This window comes from Lepisosteus platostomus, chromosome 28, assembly GCF_059453375.1.
Source record: "Lepisosteus platostomus isolate fLepPlt1 chromosome 28, fLepPlt1.hap1, whole genome shotgun sequence".
Classification (NCBI taxonomy): Eukaryota; Metazoa; Chordata; class Actinopteri; order Semionotiformes; family Lepisosteidae; genus Lepisosteus; species Lepisosteus platostomus.
In genome coordinates this window covers 9,582,257-9,598,731 of record NC_142638.1, presented here as the reverse complement: position 1 = coordinate 9,598,731, position 16,475 = coordinate 9,582,257, and the positions used below count along the sequence as shown (strand labels likewise).

Here is a 16,475-nt window from a genome sequence, read left to right as displayed (position 1 = left end):
GAAATAAAATTGAAAGAGAAAAAAAACGATGCTAAGGTACTATTCGACTTCACATATGCCACATGCTTTATTTTTGGGTAATAAATGCAATTTTAGAGTTATTTTGCTTTCAACCGCATTTGCCTGTTTTAAATCAGGCCTTAATTTTTTTCATTTCGTTTTTTATATACATATCATTAACTTCAATAACTTTGTTTTTTGGATCATATGCAAATAACATGCAATTTGGTTTCACATAAAAGAATTCAGATGTATAAAGGCATTTTTATACAAGCCTCACGCAGCTTCTGCAAAGCAATAAAGTTCCATTTTCTGACCGATTCCTGCGGCCTGCTGTTTTGCATATCACGTGGCCGCCGGCCGCCCAATGGAGCCCTGCTATTCCGAACCCCGCTCCGTTGCGTCAACTCATCTCCTTGGATGTAACAGAGAGTCACGTTCCGGACCCCCGTCTTTTAAAACAGAATCCTTAGCCCGAATGGTGATCGTGATATGACCACCTCCCTGGTCCTTAATCCGCGCTGGGTGGACACGGTAATGTTTGTGTACGAAAATAACTTGGATGAGCTCAACAAGAACATGGAAGGCTTGGTGGGCGCAGGCAATTTCGCGGCCAACCAGTGCAGGAATCTGATGGCTCACTCCGCTCTCGGAGGTCACCCGTCCACCCTTGTGCACGGCTCCGGCTACTCCGCAGTGGACGTGAGCGGCTCGGGTTCCGGCGAGCCCGGCAAGCAGTGCGCTCCGTGCCCGGCCGTGCCCCAGGGTACTTCCACGGCGCCCCCTCTGCCCTACGGGTATTTCGGCAATGGCTACTACTCCTGCCGAATGGGGAGAGGCTCGCTCAAGTCCTGCACCCAGCCCGGCGCCCTCTCCAGCTACTCCGCGGAGAAGTACATGGACACGCCAGTGCCCTCGGAGGAGTACCCCAGCCGGGCGAAGGAGTTCGCTTTTTACCACGGCTATGCCAGCCCCTACCAGCCCATGGCGAGCTACCTGGACGTTTCTGTGGTGCAGACGATCAGCGGGCCGGGGGAGACCCGTCACGAGACCCTGCTGCCCGTGGACAGCTATCAGCCGTGGGCTCTGCCGAACGGCTGGGGAAGCCAGGTGTACTGCCCCAAGGACCAGAGCCAAGCGGGGCACTTGTGGAAATCCGCGCTCGCAGGTAAGAGGGCGCCCCGGCACACGGGAGAGCCGTGCTCTCAAAACGAGTGGTGCAACACCGGTTTAATAAACCGTGCATTTATTTCTTTTTTCGGGGGTGCAAATTATTAGTGACGTGTAGGTGCATGCGTTATTGATGACACGTGAAGGTTTTTTTTTTTGATTGCTTGTTGAGTAATTTTAAGTTGGATTTTATCCCCTGCGCTGTTGAATTGGCACCGACCCGAAAGACAACAATCGCTTCATAATCAAAGACGAGACTGATTTTTTTGTGTTGTTGCAATTTTCTGTTCTCTCACTGGCGCGTTCGCGTGGTTAGCGTTTTATAGGAAAGCTTGTTTCAGGACCCTGCAGCGAAACAGGTTTCCAGTGAGGTGTCGTTACCGGGTCTAAGTCGGGTTGGCAGAGCGAGAAAGGCCGCGGTTGTCTCCCGGTAGTCACTGTTTTTTCCCTCTTTCATTCTGCAGACGTGGTGGCTCACCAGCAGGACGGCAGCTCCTTCCGCCGGGGCCGAAAGAAGAGGATACCCTACACCAAGGTGCAGCTCAAGGAGCTGGAAAAGGAATACGCCGCCAACAAATTCATCACCAAAGACAAGAGGAGGAAGATTTCTGCGGCAACCAACCTGTCGGAAAGGCAGATAACCATCTGGTTTCAAAACAGGAGGGTCAAAGAGAAGAAATTCGTGGCGAAAGTCAAATCCAGCACCCCTTAATTACCAATCTCGCGCTTCAGGTTTGCGCCTGGGACTTTGGACTTTAATTGCTCTTGATTTAAAAAATAATAATAATAATGATAATAATCCTCGCGCGAGACAGAGAGGGAGAAGATGTGATTCGACAGAGAACTCAGTTTACTGTTTTTTTTTATTGCCAGTTGAAATGGTTTAAGCGAAGGTGCCTCTGTTACAACGATCTGAGGATTTCTGTATGGTGAATCACACGGACTTAACAGAGCTAAAAGGACTGTAAATACAAACATTTAACCATGCCTGCTATAAAATACTACTCGTACTTTCTTATGTATTATGCCTGTCTAGCGGATTAGTTGTGCCTGTATTATTGCTGTAGTGTAACCGACCCTATTATGCACCGAGTCCTATTCCCAGATATACTGCTTAGCACTTGTAAAACAATATGCGAAATTAAAATGCTAATAAAAGGCCTATGTCCGCGAGTTTAATAAAATACCCTTTTTTTAAAAAAAATATTATTGTCACGTTGAATGTGTGGTCATTTAGAAGGAGCTTTTTGATGAACCTGAACGGGTTACTCTTCGAAACCCAACCGGCTGGATCGTTAAAGGGAATAACGACATACCATTAGGCTTGTCGAGGTTTATATTTAGGAATTACTTCTAAAACAACGCCTTACCATCGTGTCGTGAGTTTTGTATGATGGGTGCGTTTTGAGAGATTACAGTTTGAGATGTGAAATTAAGTGGTATTTTTTTTTAAATTCTTAACGTACTTTTAAATATTGTCTTACATAGGCCTACATCCATGCGGTTGCAGATGAGATATACTCTTATATGTGATGCATATATTACATATTTTTATACATGCTCGCATGTTCCTGATAAAACAGTGATAACGGGGTCATTGGTGCAGAACCACCTTCTCGAGGTGAAAAGACAGAATTCGATTGTTGTCGTTACTTTGTCCGATTTGGCGTATTTGCAGGGGAACGCGTTACGTGTCCTGACTGATTTTAAGACTTGCAGATGAAACCGCATTCCAGACGAAAAAGCGATTTTAGCATAACTCAAAGATCGACTCTCGTCTGCGTTTTAATTTCGAGCGAGTGAACTAAATCTCATCTTTAAAACCGCTTTCAATACGATTTTATCACATCCCCGGTGCTCAGTTCACACACTTCCAAAGCCGAATGAGCTTTTTTGTCGTAGCGTTTTTAGAATATTATTTCAGGAAGAATCTGTTTTTTAAAATCGTTTTTTTTTTTTATTCTGAAAGTCAAAAGCGATCATTTTTTTTTCTGATTGTTAGGGTCGTATTTACTCATCCAGCGCTGTTCTCGGTGTCGGTCGCCATTCCTGATCTGTAAAATAGCCGCGTTCGGGTGTGCAAATCCTATTGCTGTAAAAAGACGCCTACGGGTGCGACGACAGAGCGATACCTGCTCGGTGAAAGTGGGGATTATGGTGCGCGATTGAGTTAAATGTGGATGTAAAATCGCGTTTCTTCCGCTTCCCTGTGCTGCTCTTTGTGTGTGTGTGAAGTGGTATCTCGCTCCCAATATTTACAGCCCGCTCCAGCGGCTGCTGCTCAGCGGGGCTCGGGCAGTGTTTGATGTCGGAGGGGAGAGAGATCAGCCCAGACAGCGACTCTAAATCAGCCCTCGACCTTGACCTTCAGCATCACGTGCCCACCAGATAAGCAGTGACCTCGGCTCCCTCGAATACCTGCCTAACCAAACCGGGCCCGCAGTCCCCTCCTCGCCGCTCGTATACACGGCGTTCCGTTTACTTTCGCATTTTTTTTGGTAGTATTTTACTTTAAAAAAGAATCTGCGTGTTGATTAACGCCTCTGCCCGTTTCCAGCTGGCCCCAGTGACGGGTGTGAGCTGCGCGTCGGGTACGACCGATCTCGCAGTGCGTTTTGAGCAGGCAGCAGGACGGCCTTCTTCGAAACTTTCGGTCTGCTAAAGAGTGAGTTTCCCCGCATCAGCAAAAGGAACTGTAAATAATACAGGGTCTGAATATTCGCGTCGAGGGGACTCAGACTGTCCCTAAGCCCAGTAGTGTACGAAAACCTTAAACCATCCGTGTAAGACTTGTTTCAAAGTCCGTGTATTTGAGCGAACTTGAACATTTTCAACTTCGTCGGTTCGTGGCTTTGGGGTGAAACATGCGCGATATCTGGGTTTTGGGTGGGGGTGGACGAAACTAGAAAGGTGGCAGTCCCGCCGGTAATGTGTTCCACGGCGTTTCATGTGGAGAATTTATGAATATGTCGATGCTGGAGCAGTTTAATTGTCAGACAGTGAACAGAGCTGGGGCGCTTCTTGAGAACCAGGCACGGCAGGCGCGTCTGGATTAGTTTAGGTGTTGGGAGGCCATCGATTCACAGGCTACTGACTTCACCTTTCCTCTCTCCTAATCTTTGTAAGTTCTCCTTCTCTTTCTTCGCATTTGGGCTGAGATAAGCGGCTCTTCCCCCTGTTTATTCTACGTCCAAACCGAGACAGCAATAGAGAAGGAATACGCCTCATTAAGTCTGAGTCGTCTTTCTGAATTATAAGTACAAGTAGCTACATTATACCAGAACTAGACCTAAATCTTCTGACCTCTTTTTTTCCCCCTCCAGTTGAAGGTGAATATTCCGTTTGCCAGCCGGCGTGTTTTAATTAAAACAGTCTGTTAGCAGGAGGTGTGAATCCGTCACCTCGGCTGTTAGGCGGAAGCCACAAGTGGGGGTTTCTGTTCTGGGTATTTAAAGTATAAAACCAGTGTTTCGCATTTCACATTGAACTATCGTGAAGAAAGTGGAACTCGGCGTTCCGAGACAATACTGCCATGTGTCCCAGAAAGAGCTTTTCCTCAGCCAGGTGAATTACTACTGCTCTGGATGTTGCAGTGTTCAAGGGTATATTAGCTCTGTGCAGGGCTAATGAATATCGCTGTTCACAGACTCTGGTATTTGACGTAACTGAGCCGATGAGGTCCATGTTATGACGATTGTAACCGTGATTTCAGCCTGTTCAAGCCATCACATGGCAACACCTAGCCAACCAGAAAGAGTCCTTATTTTGTCTTTTCCATTATTGAAATATCCAGGAGGTTTAGACGGGGGGGGGAGAAGAGGGGGAACACAATTTCGGAAAACCATCGCGGCAGCATTAATTACAATTAATAATACCGGCAATTAATAAGGTTCATTTGAGATTTAGTGCACACATAGCGTCACAGGGCGCTCTTCTGGGCTCATTGAAGCTCACAGGGCGGCCACTAAAGGCAAATGTACTGGAAGAAGCCGTCTGACTTAAGCAGAAGCCATAGACTGGAAACAGACATGCCCGTGAGTCCGTTCTGTAAGTACAGGGGTGAATCCTTTCAGCATAACACACTTATCTGTATCTTTCTTAATCAATATATCTCAAAGTTGGCAGCTTTCTGATCTCTGTGAAACGGAAGCGTTGGTCCAATAAAATTGTCGTCGCTCTTTTTAAAGAGCGGGGGATTTTGTCTCCAAATGTAACTTGGAAAATGTGAAACTTGGGAGTCGAAATAAATGAACGCGAGATTTTTACCCCGCTCATTTTCTGAAGTTTCTATTATTGTTGTTTGTTTTTCCCCAGAGGGGTGTAGTATACTCGGTATAGAATACTAACCCCTCTCTGTCTACAAGCGGGATGCTGATGAAAGCCAATTGATTTTATTTGAAGAGTACGTTTCGTAAATATACGTTTTATGGCTCCGCAAATATTATTTTCGTTGTTTATTTTGGTTCAGTCACATTTTTGCCGAAGTTAGCAACGGCTACTTTGGGTGACCAGGCCACAGGAACGTGTCAAGACAAGTCTCGGCTTCACAGCCTGGTACCGGGAGGCCTCCTAGTAACAGTGTGCTTCTTGCTTTTTAACGTTATGAATTATTATTTTTTATTTTTTAATGTATTCTATTGACGAATAGGTTCTCGGGTCCCAGAATGAATTCTCACCATATATTAAACAGCAATGAATCCGGCACAATACAAGTATCAGAAACGAATGCAGTTATGAATTGTCTACTTCTTACTAATTATGCGTGGCTGTTTGTAATATACACGTACTGTGAAATATCCTTCTATATGAGGTAATTACTGCTTTTGTGCGTATGTGTGAGATGTTGTTAATGTTTCTCCGAGCGTACTGACATGCAGAAAGAAGAGTGTGTGGTTTTTCATTTGTTTTTGTCAAGACCACCTTACTTTTTTACCACAATTTACAGCCATGGCCACACGGCTAAGTAAGTCACTGTAATTTATATTGTAGCGTTTGCAGGTTCTAAGCGTTACAATATATAAAAAAACAGCCTATGCTGTTGATAAATCGGTTTCAGATCTGGGAGTGTTTATCGGTCTCTGTGGGTAAGAGTCGCTCACACCTCGCCCCAGAGCTGCAGGACGTGACCAGTCAAGTCCGAAACGCCTGCCGCCGACAGTTAACATTGAACTTGACAAAGGCATTCAAACCCGCTTGTCTGTCTGCTCTCCTGCCTGTTTACCCTTGATGTTAACGACTTTTCGACACACAGAGTTACACTCAGACAAAGTCAAGATGCACACCAGTGAAAACAAAACGTTTTGTTAAATATCCAGGCTGTAGGCTCCAACGCCACAAATAGATCAAGAATGTTGCGCGGTAACCGATGGGCTTCAATATCGCCCCAAGATTACAAAATCTAGTTCACTAAACAAAATTCTCATTTCCCCCCAAAACCCCTGGCTTCCAACTGCCAAAGTCCTTTCAAATGTTGTCTAACGACCAATTAAAAATGTACCCCCCTCGGCAAGGGGGAGAAGTGTACATTTCCTAGACTAATCGCGCTGTTCCAGTTCCAAACAATATTTCTCACGTTCATTTATCCAGAAACGGGAGGTTGTATAACTCATCCTTTATCGCCTGACCCTTCTTACAACGAGGGCTCCCCTATGTCAGGTTTCGTTAAGCAAGACACATATTCACCGCAAGAACGGGGATATCCTAACTAACCACGAATTAGTCCTGCCTGACGTTTTTCTCCTGTGTAATGAGGACGCTCCTGATGGTCACACCAGTGATGATAATACGGCCCGGGACTAGCTCAAGATTCAGTTCTTGACACCACCGCTCAATGATACTAATTAAGAGGGATTCTCGTGCATAACCTGCTTTTGTCAAATTCGCTTAAAAAGCAGTGGCTGACTTTGATGTCTGTATCTTCTCAAGGTTGTGTATCCTTATGTATTAGATGCCGACGCTTGGAAAGAGCGCATTGATTTTTTTCTCCTCCGTTCGACAGAGTTGTTATTTTTACGAAGAGAATTTGCTTTCAAGCACGAGGACGCGCGGGAAAAAATTGCTTTACTGTTTTGTTTCGTGGAATTTTTTTTTTACGTCGCACTAATTTGGCACACCGCAATAACCGCACGCGTTTGCGGCGACGCCACCAGCAGCAGCAAACACGAACACTTCATCGGAGAAGAAAATCCTGGATTCAATTCCGACTGTGGTCACTGAGAGAGATTCCACTGCGCGTTAATAACAATGACCGAAGCCAGTGCCCTGTTACGACACTGGCGGGTTTTTAAGAACGCAACAAAAAATAATTATTTAGCGTTCAGTAATTTGTTTGATCTCTTTCGGACGCAAATTTATTTTTATCTAATACTAACCAAATGAATCATAATTAATTATTTCTGTGTATATATAATTGTGTTCAGAATCTGACTACTGCTGTATCAGGTTGCTACTGCCCTGCAAAGCGCTTTTTGAGGCTTTTTATTTCTATTGGCCATTTCATTGGTGAAATGTTCCCTTTTCTCGTGAATCAACTTTCAATATTGATTCCTCGATTAAGGAAGTAAAAATCTATTGGAAGTAAACCGCCTACCTTCGCGTGTACATTCGTGAACACTGCGAATCTGTGGTAAAATTAAATAAACTCATTATTTCAACGGACACTGTTGTTTTCAACACAGGTTTTCACTACTACTACACAATTCAGTTCATTCTGTGTTATGGTATCGTTACGTATTTTATACAGAGCAGAAGTATAATTGATACGAATGAATAAATGTGTGTTTTCGTTTTGTTTTTCGGCTGCGAGCGGGCTCATCCGCTGTGGATCCGCGCCTGAAAGTCACTTCTCGCTGTTTCCTGCGTGTCTATCGCGGCGAGTCAGATACTGAGGAATTTCTCACAGATCGGGGTCAAGTCGGTTACGAGAAAACGCCACTGCAGCCGGGCCAGGCATCGGGTAAAGCTGGTTGCACAGTAACCTAAAAAAACATTCATTAGAGAGCCGTCAAGCTTCTTTTATTAATTACTTCTATTACTCTCAGAAGGGTGTTTTGAGTAATAAAATAAATTGGGTTTCGCAAGCACTACAATCCTCGGGCCTCATCCTCCAAGCAGTGAAGCTGCTTCTTGGTGGGAGCTGAACCAGGCTTCTGGTTTTCCGGGCTGTACTTTTCTTTTTTTTTTTACAAAAGAAAAAAAAGCACCGCGTTTTTGGTCAAGGAATGTCGCTGCAGTGTCTCTCAAGTTCACGTCCAGCGACCCCCCTCTCTCTCTCCCCCAACCACCCACTCGCTCGCCGGCCCTCCACCCTCGCCTCCGCTGTTGTCTGCAATGCGGGGAGTTTTTTTTGTGTGTGCGACTAGATTGACTTTGCAGTTGAACTTGAGACATCTTGTAAACAATTAGTAGTCTGGCCCTGTCTGGCCCGGGGTGGTCAGCCTGCAGGGTCGCGACAGTAACACGTAACAGACACGGCGCAGCAGAAGGGACACCACGTACACGCAGTGCAGAGACCGTTAACAGCATCGTCACGTTTCGTAGTTTCCAATCGGTATTCTTGCTGGTTTAATAACGATCGATATCTGGTAGCATCGTCGAATTTGTTTCTTTGTTAACAGCGGTACTAATGAGGATTTAATTAAGCGCAGTGCAGTTTCTGTTTTTTTTCCCCCGTGATGTTCCGGGAGATCCTCAGAAGAGCACAGTGTGGGGTTGGTCAGTATGCAGCACACAGCGATTCGTTTATTTTCGTCCAAGGTCTCGGAGATTGCGCCGGCCCAACGTGATGGTTTTCGACGTTTGCATTGAGCGCATTTTCAAACTCGGGCATTTTATTGACGAAAGAGCGTCGGTTGTCGATTGGCCGAGCGTGCACGCTACGAAGCCGAGCTAGTGTTTGCGGTCACCCGCTAGTTGGGGTGTTCGGGCACGATGTTCAGTAAGGCCAGACGATATTTCTTCTCATTGCTGAAAATCCTTCGTTGCGTCGTGTTAGACTGACGACAAAGTCGACAGAGACGCCCAGCTTCTCCATTCCGAAAGAAACCAATTTCATTAGGAAACTGATAACTTGACATTAACGCAATTCAAGGTCACCCCTTACAAATATAATGAATAAAATTGGTGAATAAGCATCAAACTATTTACGAACTTCAGTCCTATTTGTTCAAGAAACTGCTGGATGAGATTAATCTACTATCTTCCAACCCAGCCTGATGTTCTGAGAGTTTGTTACTTTTCTTATCTTCTTCTTTAACATCAACAACCGCTTGTCTGTGCAGAAACGCTTCGTTATTTTATGAGCACTAGAACGGCTGTTAACCATTGTTTTAGTTGTGAAGATAATGGAACACGTGATGAAGAAAAGTGGTATTTAATTATTCGAACTTGGACAAAATAATAACAGATGGTAACATATCTACATAAATTCGTTTCTATCAGTGCAGATTTACCTCTTTAAAAAACTGGTTTAAAGAACATGTATAATATCAAGAATTGGTCCATCGATTTAAATTTCCTACGATTTCTGGCCTGTGGAAAAAAGACCCGTACTGTCTGCATTAGGACGTTTGATGACATATGTGCTGTTAATTCAAAGAAAATGACGAACGTGAAATTAAAAAGTTTGATCTTTTTGTGTCTCTTTAAATACTTTAAGTATATCTATATACCCCGTGTTAGGTTTGATTTAAAAACGAAAAACACCTCTGTCATAAGTTAATGTATACATTCTTTAAGAAATCAAAACAAAACAAAATCCTGAGATATCTCATGATAGACGTCTGTGTTAAAATCCATTGGATGATCCTTCGTATAGTTCTGACAGCCAGAAAGCAGGGACCGTGTCGTCAATGTTACACGGCTAATGGACACTTACATTGTACTTCAGTAAATGCAGTGCACATGAACCACATATGTTCAATATTTGATGTATACGAATATCATGTGCTTGCACAGTTTAATTTCAATGAATTAGTCATGTTTAATTTAGAACGCTTCTCCTGCGTTGTCTATATCTGCCGGCAATTATTTTCTCAATATTGTGCACTCAATAAGTGTGCACTCAATAATTGTGCACAGCTACGACCAAAATTCATCATAACTACTGATGCGACCAAAATTCACTACGCCCGTGTTTACTTTTTGTACTCGTATGCCTCTACATTTTTCATCTCCCCAAATATTTGAGAATAAAGTTATATTATTATAATTATAATATTATTTCTGCAATTTCCCTCACGGGATCAATAAAGTATCTATCTATCTATTATAAAACTATTGAATACTATGTATAAAACTATTCAGCGGATCCATTTAGTGCTTTTGCTTTATCTACGCGAAAGTGTTACAGAATTAAAGCCTTCACGTTTTCGAAGGCGGAAATGTATAAATGTATTTCACGTTTAAAACTGTTTTGTTTTTGTTTTTTTTGTGTGTCTTTTAAGATCATTTGCGGCGAAGCATCGCCTGGACCGGATTTCGGGTCCTGCTTTTCATTGGAGACCGATCGTCATTGTCCAGCGCCGGAGAAGTATCTCGACCGGAGAAGGCTGAGCTTCCAGTAAGGTTAGGAAATAGAACAGCTCTAAATACTTGTATAACTGGACAACGTTTCAAGTAGTTGTCCTTAAATGTTCCTGAATATGGATCCAAGAGGGACCTCAGGGATATAGCTAACGTTTAGGAGGATTTTGCTGGTCTACAGAGATCTGCATGGAGTACTGACATACAGAAGACATGATGGATGGATTAATACCCTCATTCATTTATTTCTTTTTTTAATTGTATAATGTTAGCATGCCCAAAGGGGTTGAGCAGCCAGTTGACCTTGGACCTCTAGAGGGTTTTTTTCTCCTTACTAAGGCGTTTTTGGTCTTTTCTGCTCTGTATTCACATGTGTGGTCACTTGTTTTGGTAAGCGCCTTGGGGCAACCTTGTTGTGAAAGGCGCTATAGAAAACTAAATGGAATTGAATAATTGTTCATTTAATAATAATAATAGAAGAAGAATATTATTATTCTATAACGTATTATTATTATTATTATTATTATTATTATTATTATTATTATTATTATTATTTTTATTGTTGTTGTTGTTGTTGTTGTTGTTATGATGATGATGTAAGGGTTGAAGAAGTGTAAGTGATCTTCGCTGCAGACTCGGTGTAATTGATTATAAATCCTGGCTCATCGCTGTCGGGACACTGCTACTGTGTGCGACTGTGTGCGGCCGCCGGCGGCGGAGTCGGGTTTCCAGCAGCCGGGCCTGGTCTGGCGCTCTGCCGCGCGGAGATCCGCCGCGTGGTTCCGCTGTTCTCACTCGCCAGCCGCGTCCGGAACATCCGGCTTCCGAGTTACGCTGTGACCCACCGCCAAGGCCGCCCGGGTGACCTGCGTGTTACACGACACCACGGACCGCGGTTGACATCATCGGCCCGGCTGCTACTGCGAGGTCCGGGGTTCATAGTAACAGGCCCGGTTATTAATAATACTGTGCGTAACAGAATCGTTTCCCGCCTTAGCGAAGGGTGAAGCAGATCAGACATGTGCGATCCCGGAGAACATCTGTTCATTCTCTTCTGCCGCGAGGTGATGAGGGGAGACGAGAGGAGGAGCGGCGGGAAAAGCCCCAGAATCTCGCTGCAATGAATTCCGGCCAGTTCAGGGCAGAGATTCCCCTCCAGTTCACGGTTAAACACAAACAAGATGGGGGAGAGCGACCGCAGACGGCGACGTTGGTATCTCCGACACTGTCGCCCCAAGTGAATGATCAGATACTGTTTTTTTAGGGTTACCGTGAACGTTACCCTTGGCCCCTTCCAACCATGACCTTTTAAAGCGCGTCCTGTACCTGGTGGCTGTAGCCAGTTAGAAAGGGTTTAAGCGCTTTGAGAAGCCACCTTTAAAGGCGCTATATAAAATAAACTTTATTATTATTATGGAACAAGTAATAGGTTTATTCCATGCTGAACAAAAATAAGAAAAAAAACACAACGTTTCGGCCGTGGAGCCGACTTTTGTTATTATTAATAAAATAATTATTATTAATAATAAATTAATAAATAATAAAATAATAAAAGCCTTCTTTATTATTATTATTATTATTATTATTATTATTATTATTATTATTATTATTATTATTATTATTATTAAAGGAAGAAGCACACCGGACAGGTAAGGAGGTTTCTAAGGATGTGCTTGATTCGGAAGTGCGCATGTCAGTACAAATAAGTCTTGAAACAATCTGACGTCGCCCCAAGCACAGCAGCCTGGAAAAAAAAAAACATTTTGAATACTGTGTCCAATTTTGGTTATTGCTACCTTGAAGTGTGTCCGGAGAACGACGTTCTGTTCCGTTCCAAGAAATGTCCTAGACCGACAGGCTAAAATGACCGAGTCTCTTTAGTCTTAAAACTCCGAGGGGACCTGGTTCGAGTATTCAGAATCCCCAGCAAGGTATTGGCAAAGAATTCGGCATCTTCAGCTTGAAGAATGAGCAGCGAAACTCGAAGCAGAGCACACACACTGAAACTCGGGAGCAGGTTCAAGCCTGAGAAAGAGGCGTCCATTTTTACGCAACGGGTTTGCTATATCTATATAAGCTGGTATCTACGCTCCCTCCGAATAAGGAACAACTGGGTGGAATCCGTCTACCAGCCAAACTAGCTACATAGGAAAAAAAATCCCCTCTTCATTTTAACTGCCTGTGTTCTTATGTAATTTTCTGTAACTCCAACAGCATTCTGCGTGTTTAGAATTAAATAATTAAAATATCGTCTTTGATCTGATATTTCTTCTTAGGGGCAGCGCAGTAAAAAACCCGAAAGAAATGTGTCTCCCCGAGTTTTATATGGAAAAATTTTTGGCGAGCTTCTTTAACCAGCTCTATGAATGTATACAACAGGCCCTTCTGTTATTGCGCAACAGAATAGGCTTTTCAGAGCCACATCGTCAAATCTTCTCCTAATTATTTGCGTTTATTTGAATAATCCGCGCATTACGTACACCATTAGGTCCCAGTGAGGCCGGATACTGTCAATTATACACTACCTGTGTGCGCAAAAGCCAAATCAGTTCGATTCAAAGGCGCACATTTATCGATATTTACTGCGCACTTAAAGATCAAATGCTCTGGGATGCATGTTAGTTGTGTGTGAAATTTTATTGTGCGCTGCAATGATCCTGACCTTATAAATTGCAGTTGTTTCTGGGACAAAGTTGTATTTTTTCATTGTCTCGTCGGTTTAGAAAGCAGACCGATTTCTGGTGTGTATTTAGGTTGAGGGGAAATAATATTTCCCTTTTTAGAAAAGGTTCTGAAACAATCCCCCCGTTTGCCACCTGTATACGCAGTGATCTACCTGACAGTGAAAGACTGAAACTACCAAAACAATGGAATAAAACGATTTCATTCCATATGTCTTAACTTAAAAGGAAGTTTCCTGAGTCTGAATATCGCCACATGTATAATCCTACATAATCCCGTATAAAGCGCCTGGGTGATTTAATTGACGAGAAGTAATAAATTATTATATTTAATACATCTAATTTTTTTCCAGTTTATCTGTCAAACCTACGGTGCGAAACAGATGTGTATTGTTCAAACCGTTCTGCAAAACGCAGAAGACACCGCGAGAAGGTTGTCTCCACTCGGTTTCCCGCTGCGGCGCTAAGGTATAAAAAAAATACTGAGAGGAATACCGTTTTTCTCTGTGCATAGAGGCAGTAACAAGCACATTTGCTGGGCGCGTCTGGACGGGCTGTAATAAACGCGGATGTCACGCGGGAGTAGCGAGCCGGGTGGCGGCGCGAGGCATCTGGCCCAGATGTGACGTGTCCAGCGCTCTGTGCAGCACGGCCTGCGCTCTCGCCCTCTTAAACCCAGAGGTTCAAATAACCCCTTTCCTTCCTCTTTTATCTCCATTTCCGTTTTTTTTTTGCTGTTAAAGTGAAGTAATTTTTGAATTATGACTTGAGTGCGGTTTCATCACCTCCGGTATCGGCTACCCGGAGCGCGCAGCGTTGACTGTCCGGACAGACAGTGCTGCTTAAACTAAGATCGTTTTTTTTTTTAAAAAAAGTAAAAAGACAGTCCTGCAGAGTATTAGAACGGCAATTTGATTATTTGGCCGATATTGTAATGATATCCGTACTGGTCCAGCAATGATCCAGGCGGAAGAAACAGATCAGTCGGCAAACATTGGTTCTGATTTCCGGTTTTTATTTGCTGTTCCTGAACTTTTCCAAAATGTGAATCCCAGTGACCCAGGAGCTTGACAAAAACGGACAGTGTAAGGTCCGGCACGAGGCGGAAAGAAAAGCGTTCCAGAAATCGAATTAAAAACCATGTTTCTGCTGCATCAGTACACAGCTGCACATTCACGGCTTTCAACAGAATATTAACCCCGCCAGCCAGACAGAGCAGCCTCCCTTGTTCTCGACGGGTCTGTGAGTGTGTTTGCACAGGAGCAGCAAATGACAGGAGGGTTTTGACAAAGGAGGCACAAAGCAAGACCAGTATGGACGCGACTTCAGTGCGAATAACAGCGGACGAAATATCTGTTCTGGTGAGAAATACAAATAAACGAACCAGTCAGAAGTACTATAACGATATATATAAATATACAGGAGCTGCAGTAGCTTCGTAAATCGTCACACTGTGGCCTAAGTAATGACAACATTGAAACGTTATTCTCTGTAAACAATTTTATTCTTTATTTTACGTTGACGGGTGATAAACATATTTTTCGTTTTTACTCTTTCCTGAAGGTTCCCTGCAGGTTTAATTCATTAATCATGCTACCCCAGCTCCCCGAAAATATTTCCTCCGAATGATTCGGTGTCATTCGTGTTTCCTTATCGATGTAAATTATAGTTTTTGTGGTCTCTGGAGTTTTTGTTTCCAATCCTGCCCCCTCCTGTACAGATTTGAGAAATACACTAACCCCCCGCGCTACACGCTTCTCCCCCAACGCAAACAACCTGAAACGTGCTCATCGTCTGCTGTCGTGGTTTAGATTTAAAGTAGAATCCTAGGGTGCCGATGCTTCTTTTGTTTTATAGTCAACTGGACATTTTCGACCTATTTTTCAAGTACAGAAGAGAAGAGAAAAAGACGGTTAAAATTCACTGCGCTCAGTCAATTAAAAGCCGAGCGGTCGAGCTGAGGGCGTTGTACATTGGCCATGTTTTATGATTCAGAAAACCTGACTGGTGTGTTTAATGAAGGCATTGCCTCCAGGTTTACTGGAACACACTGTATTGAACCCACTGCTCGCTTTGATGACCACGGCCTATTTTCAGCCTCTGCTCTGGAACAGTTTGTGCTGCCTGACAACCAAGATTTACTGAGGGACACGGCAGTAAAACGTTTCACCCGTGTCCAAGGATGCGGGACTCTTGATAATTTTATAAACAGGAAGAAATTGTTTGTTTGAACTGAACAGCACAGCATTCTTAATAATTATAGTGTGCTGTGTCTGAGGTTTATGGGTCTAATTGCCATGAATGTTGTCCTTGACAAAGGTATAGGTGTGATAAGAGTGGATGTTGAGAGAGAGAGAAATCTATAGGAAAGGTGTAAACTGCTTTAGTCTGTTCCTCCCAGATGCAACATCTGTTTAACAACATTACCACAAAGGTGAAGGGTACAAATCGATGGGTGAACAGATCAACTGAATTGACTAGTTCCTTGTCAAACCATGCAGGGAAATTCAGACTTCAGACCTGGTTGTGATCTGTGAGCACCTGGTCCTCTTCACTTTCTAAGCTAACGAGTGTCTTCCTCTGATGTGTTTGGCACTGCCTGTGTGAGGCTCCTGGCTCTGATCAGGTGCAATCTGATTATACCTGCAGGCTGAAGGGCTACAGGGAAAATGAATGTGAGGTTTGTGGGATTCCTGGGCAGTGGCATATCTGTCTTCAGCGTCAGCTCAGCTACCATGTGGCTCAACATGCTGGCACTTAAATTGAAACCGGGGCCCCGAGCTCATTCATGCTGCCTAGATTCTCCTGCTACGGCATCTCCTCACATCTTCTGGGTGTTGGGAGAGAAAATCTTGTTGGGAAAGCTTCTCAAGAGAAACATTCATCCATCCGTTTTCTGTTGTGGGGAGCCAGAGCCTATCCCAGCATGCAACAGGCACACGGCAGGGTACACCCTGGACAGGACGCCAGTCCACAGAGCACAGACAGGCACAAACATGCACACACTCACAGCAGGACTGATTTTCCCAGAAGCCAATTAACCTACCAGCATGTCTTTGTGGGAGAAAACCGGAGGACACAGAGGAAGCAAAGGGGAGAACA

At 43.8% G+C, this 16,475-nt stretch overlaps 1 protein-coding gene across 1 annotated transcript; it reads left to right on the top strand.

The window, feature by feature from the left end:
• The first annotated feature begins 258 nt into the window (after positions 1 to 258).
• On the top strand, positions 259 to 2,348 carry hoxb13a (homeobox B13a). The gene is made up of 2 exons (XM_088622628.1): positions 259 to 1,168; positions 1,635 to 2,348. Exons 1-2 carry the CDS (start codon positions 493 to 495, stop codon positions 1,880 to 1,882), a joined length of 924 nt encoding a protein of 307 aa, XP_088478754.1. The 5' UTR covers positions 259 to 492; the 3' UTR covers positions 1,883 to 2,348.
• The last annotated feature ends 14,127 nt before the right edge of the window (positions 2,349 to 16,475 follow it).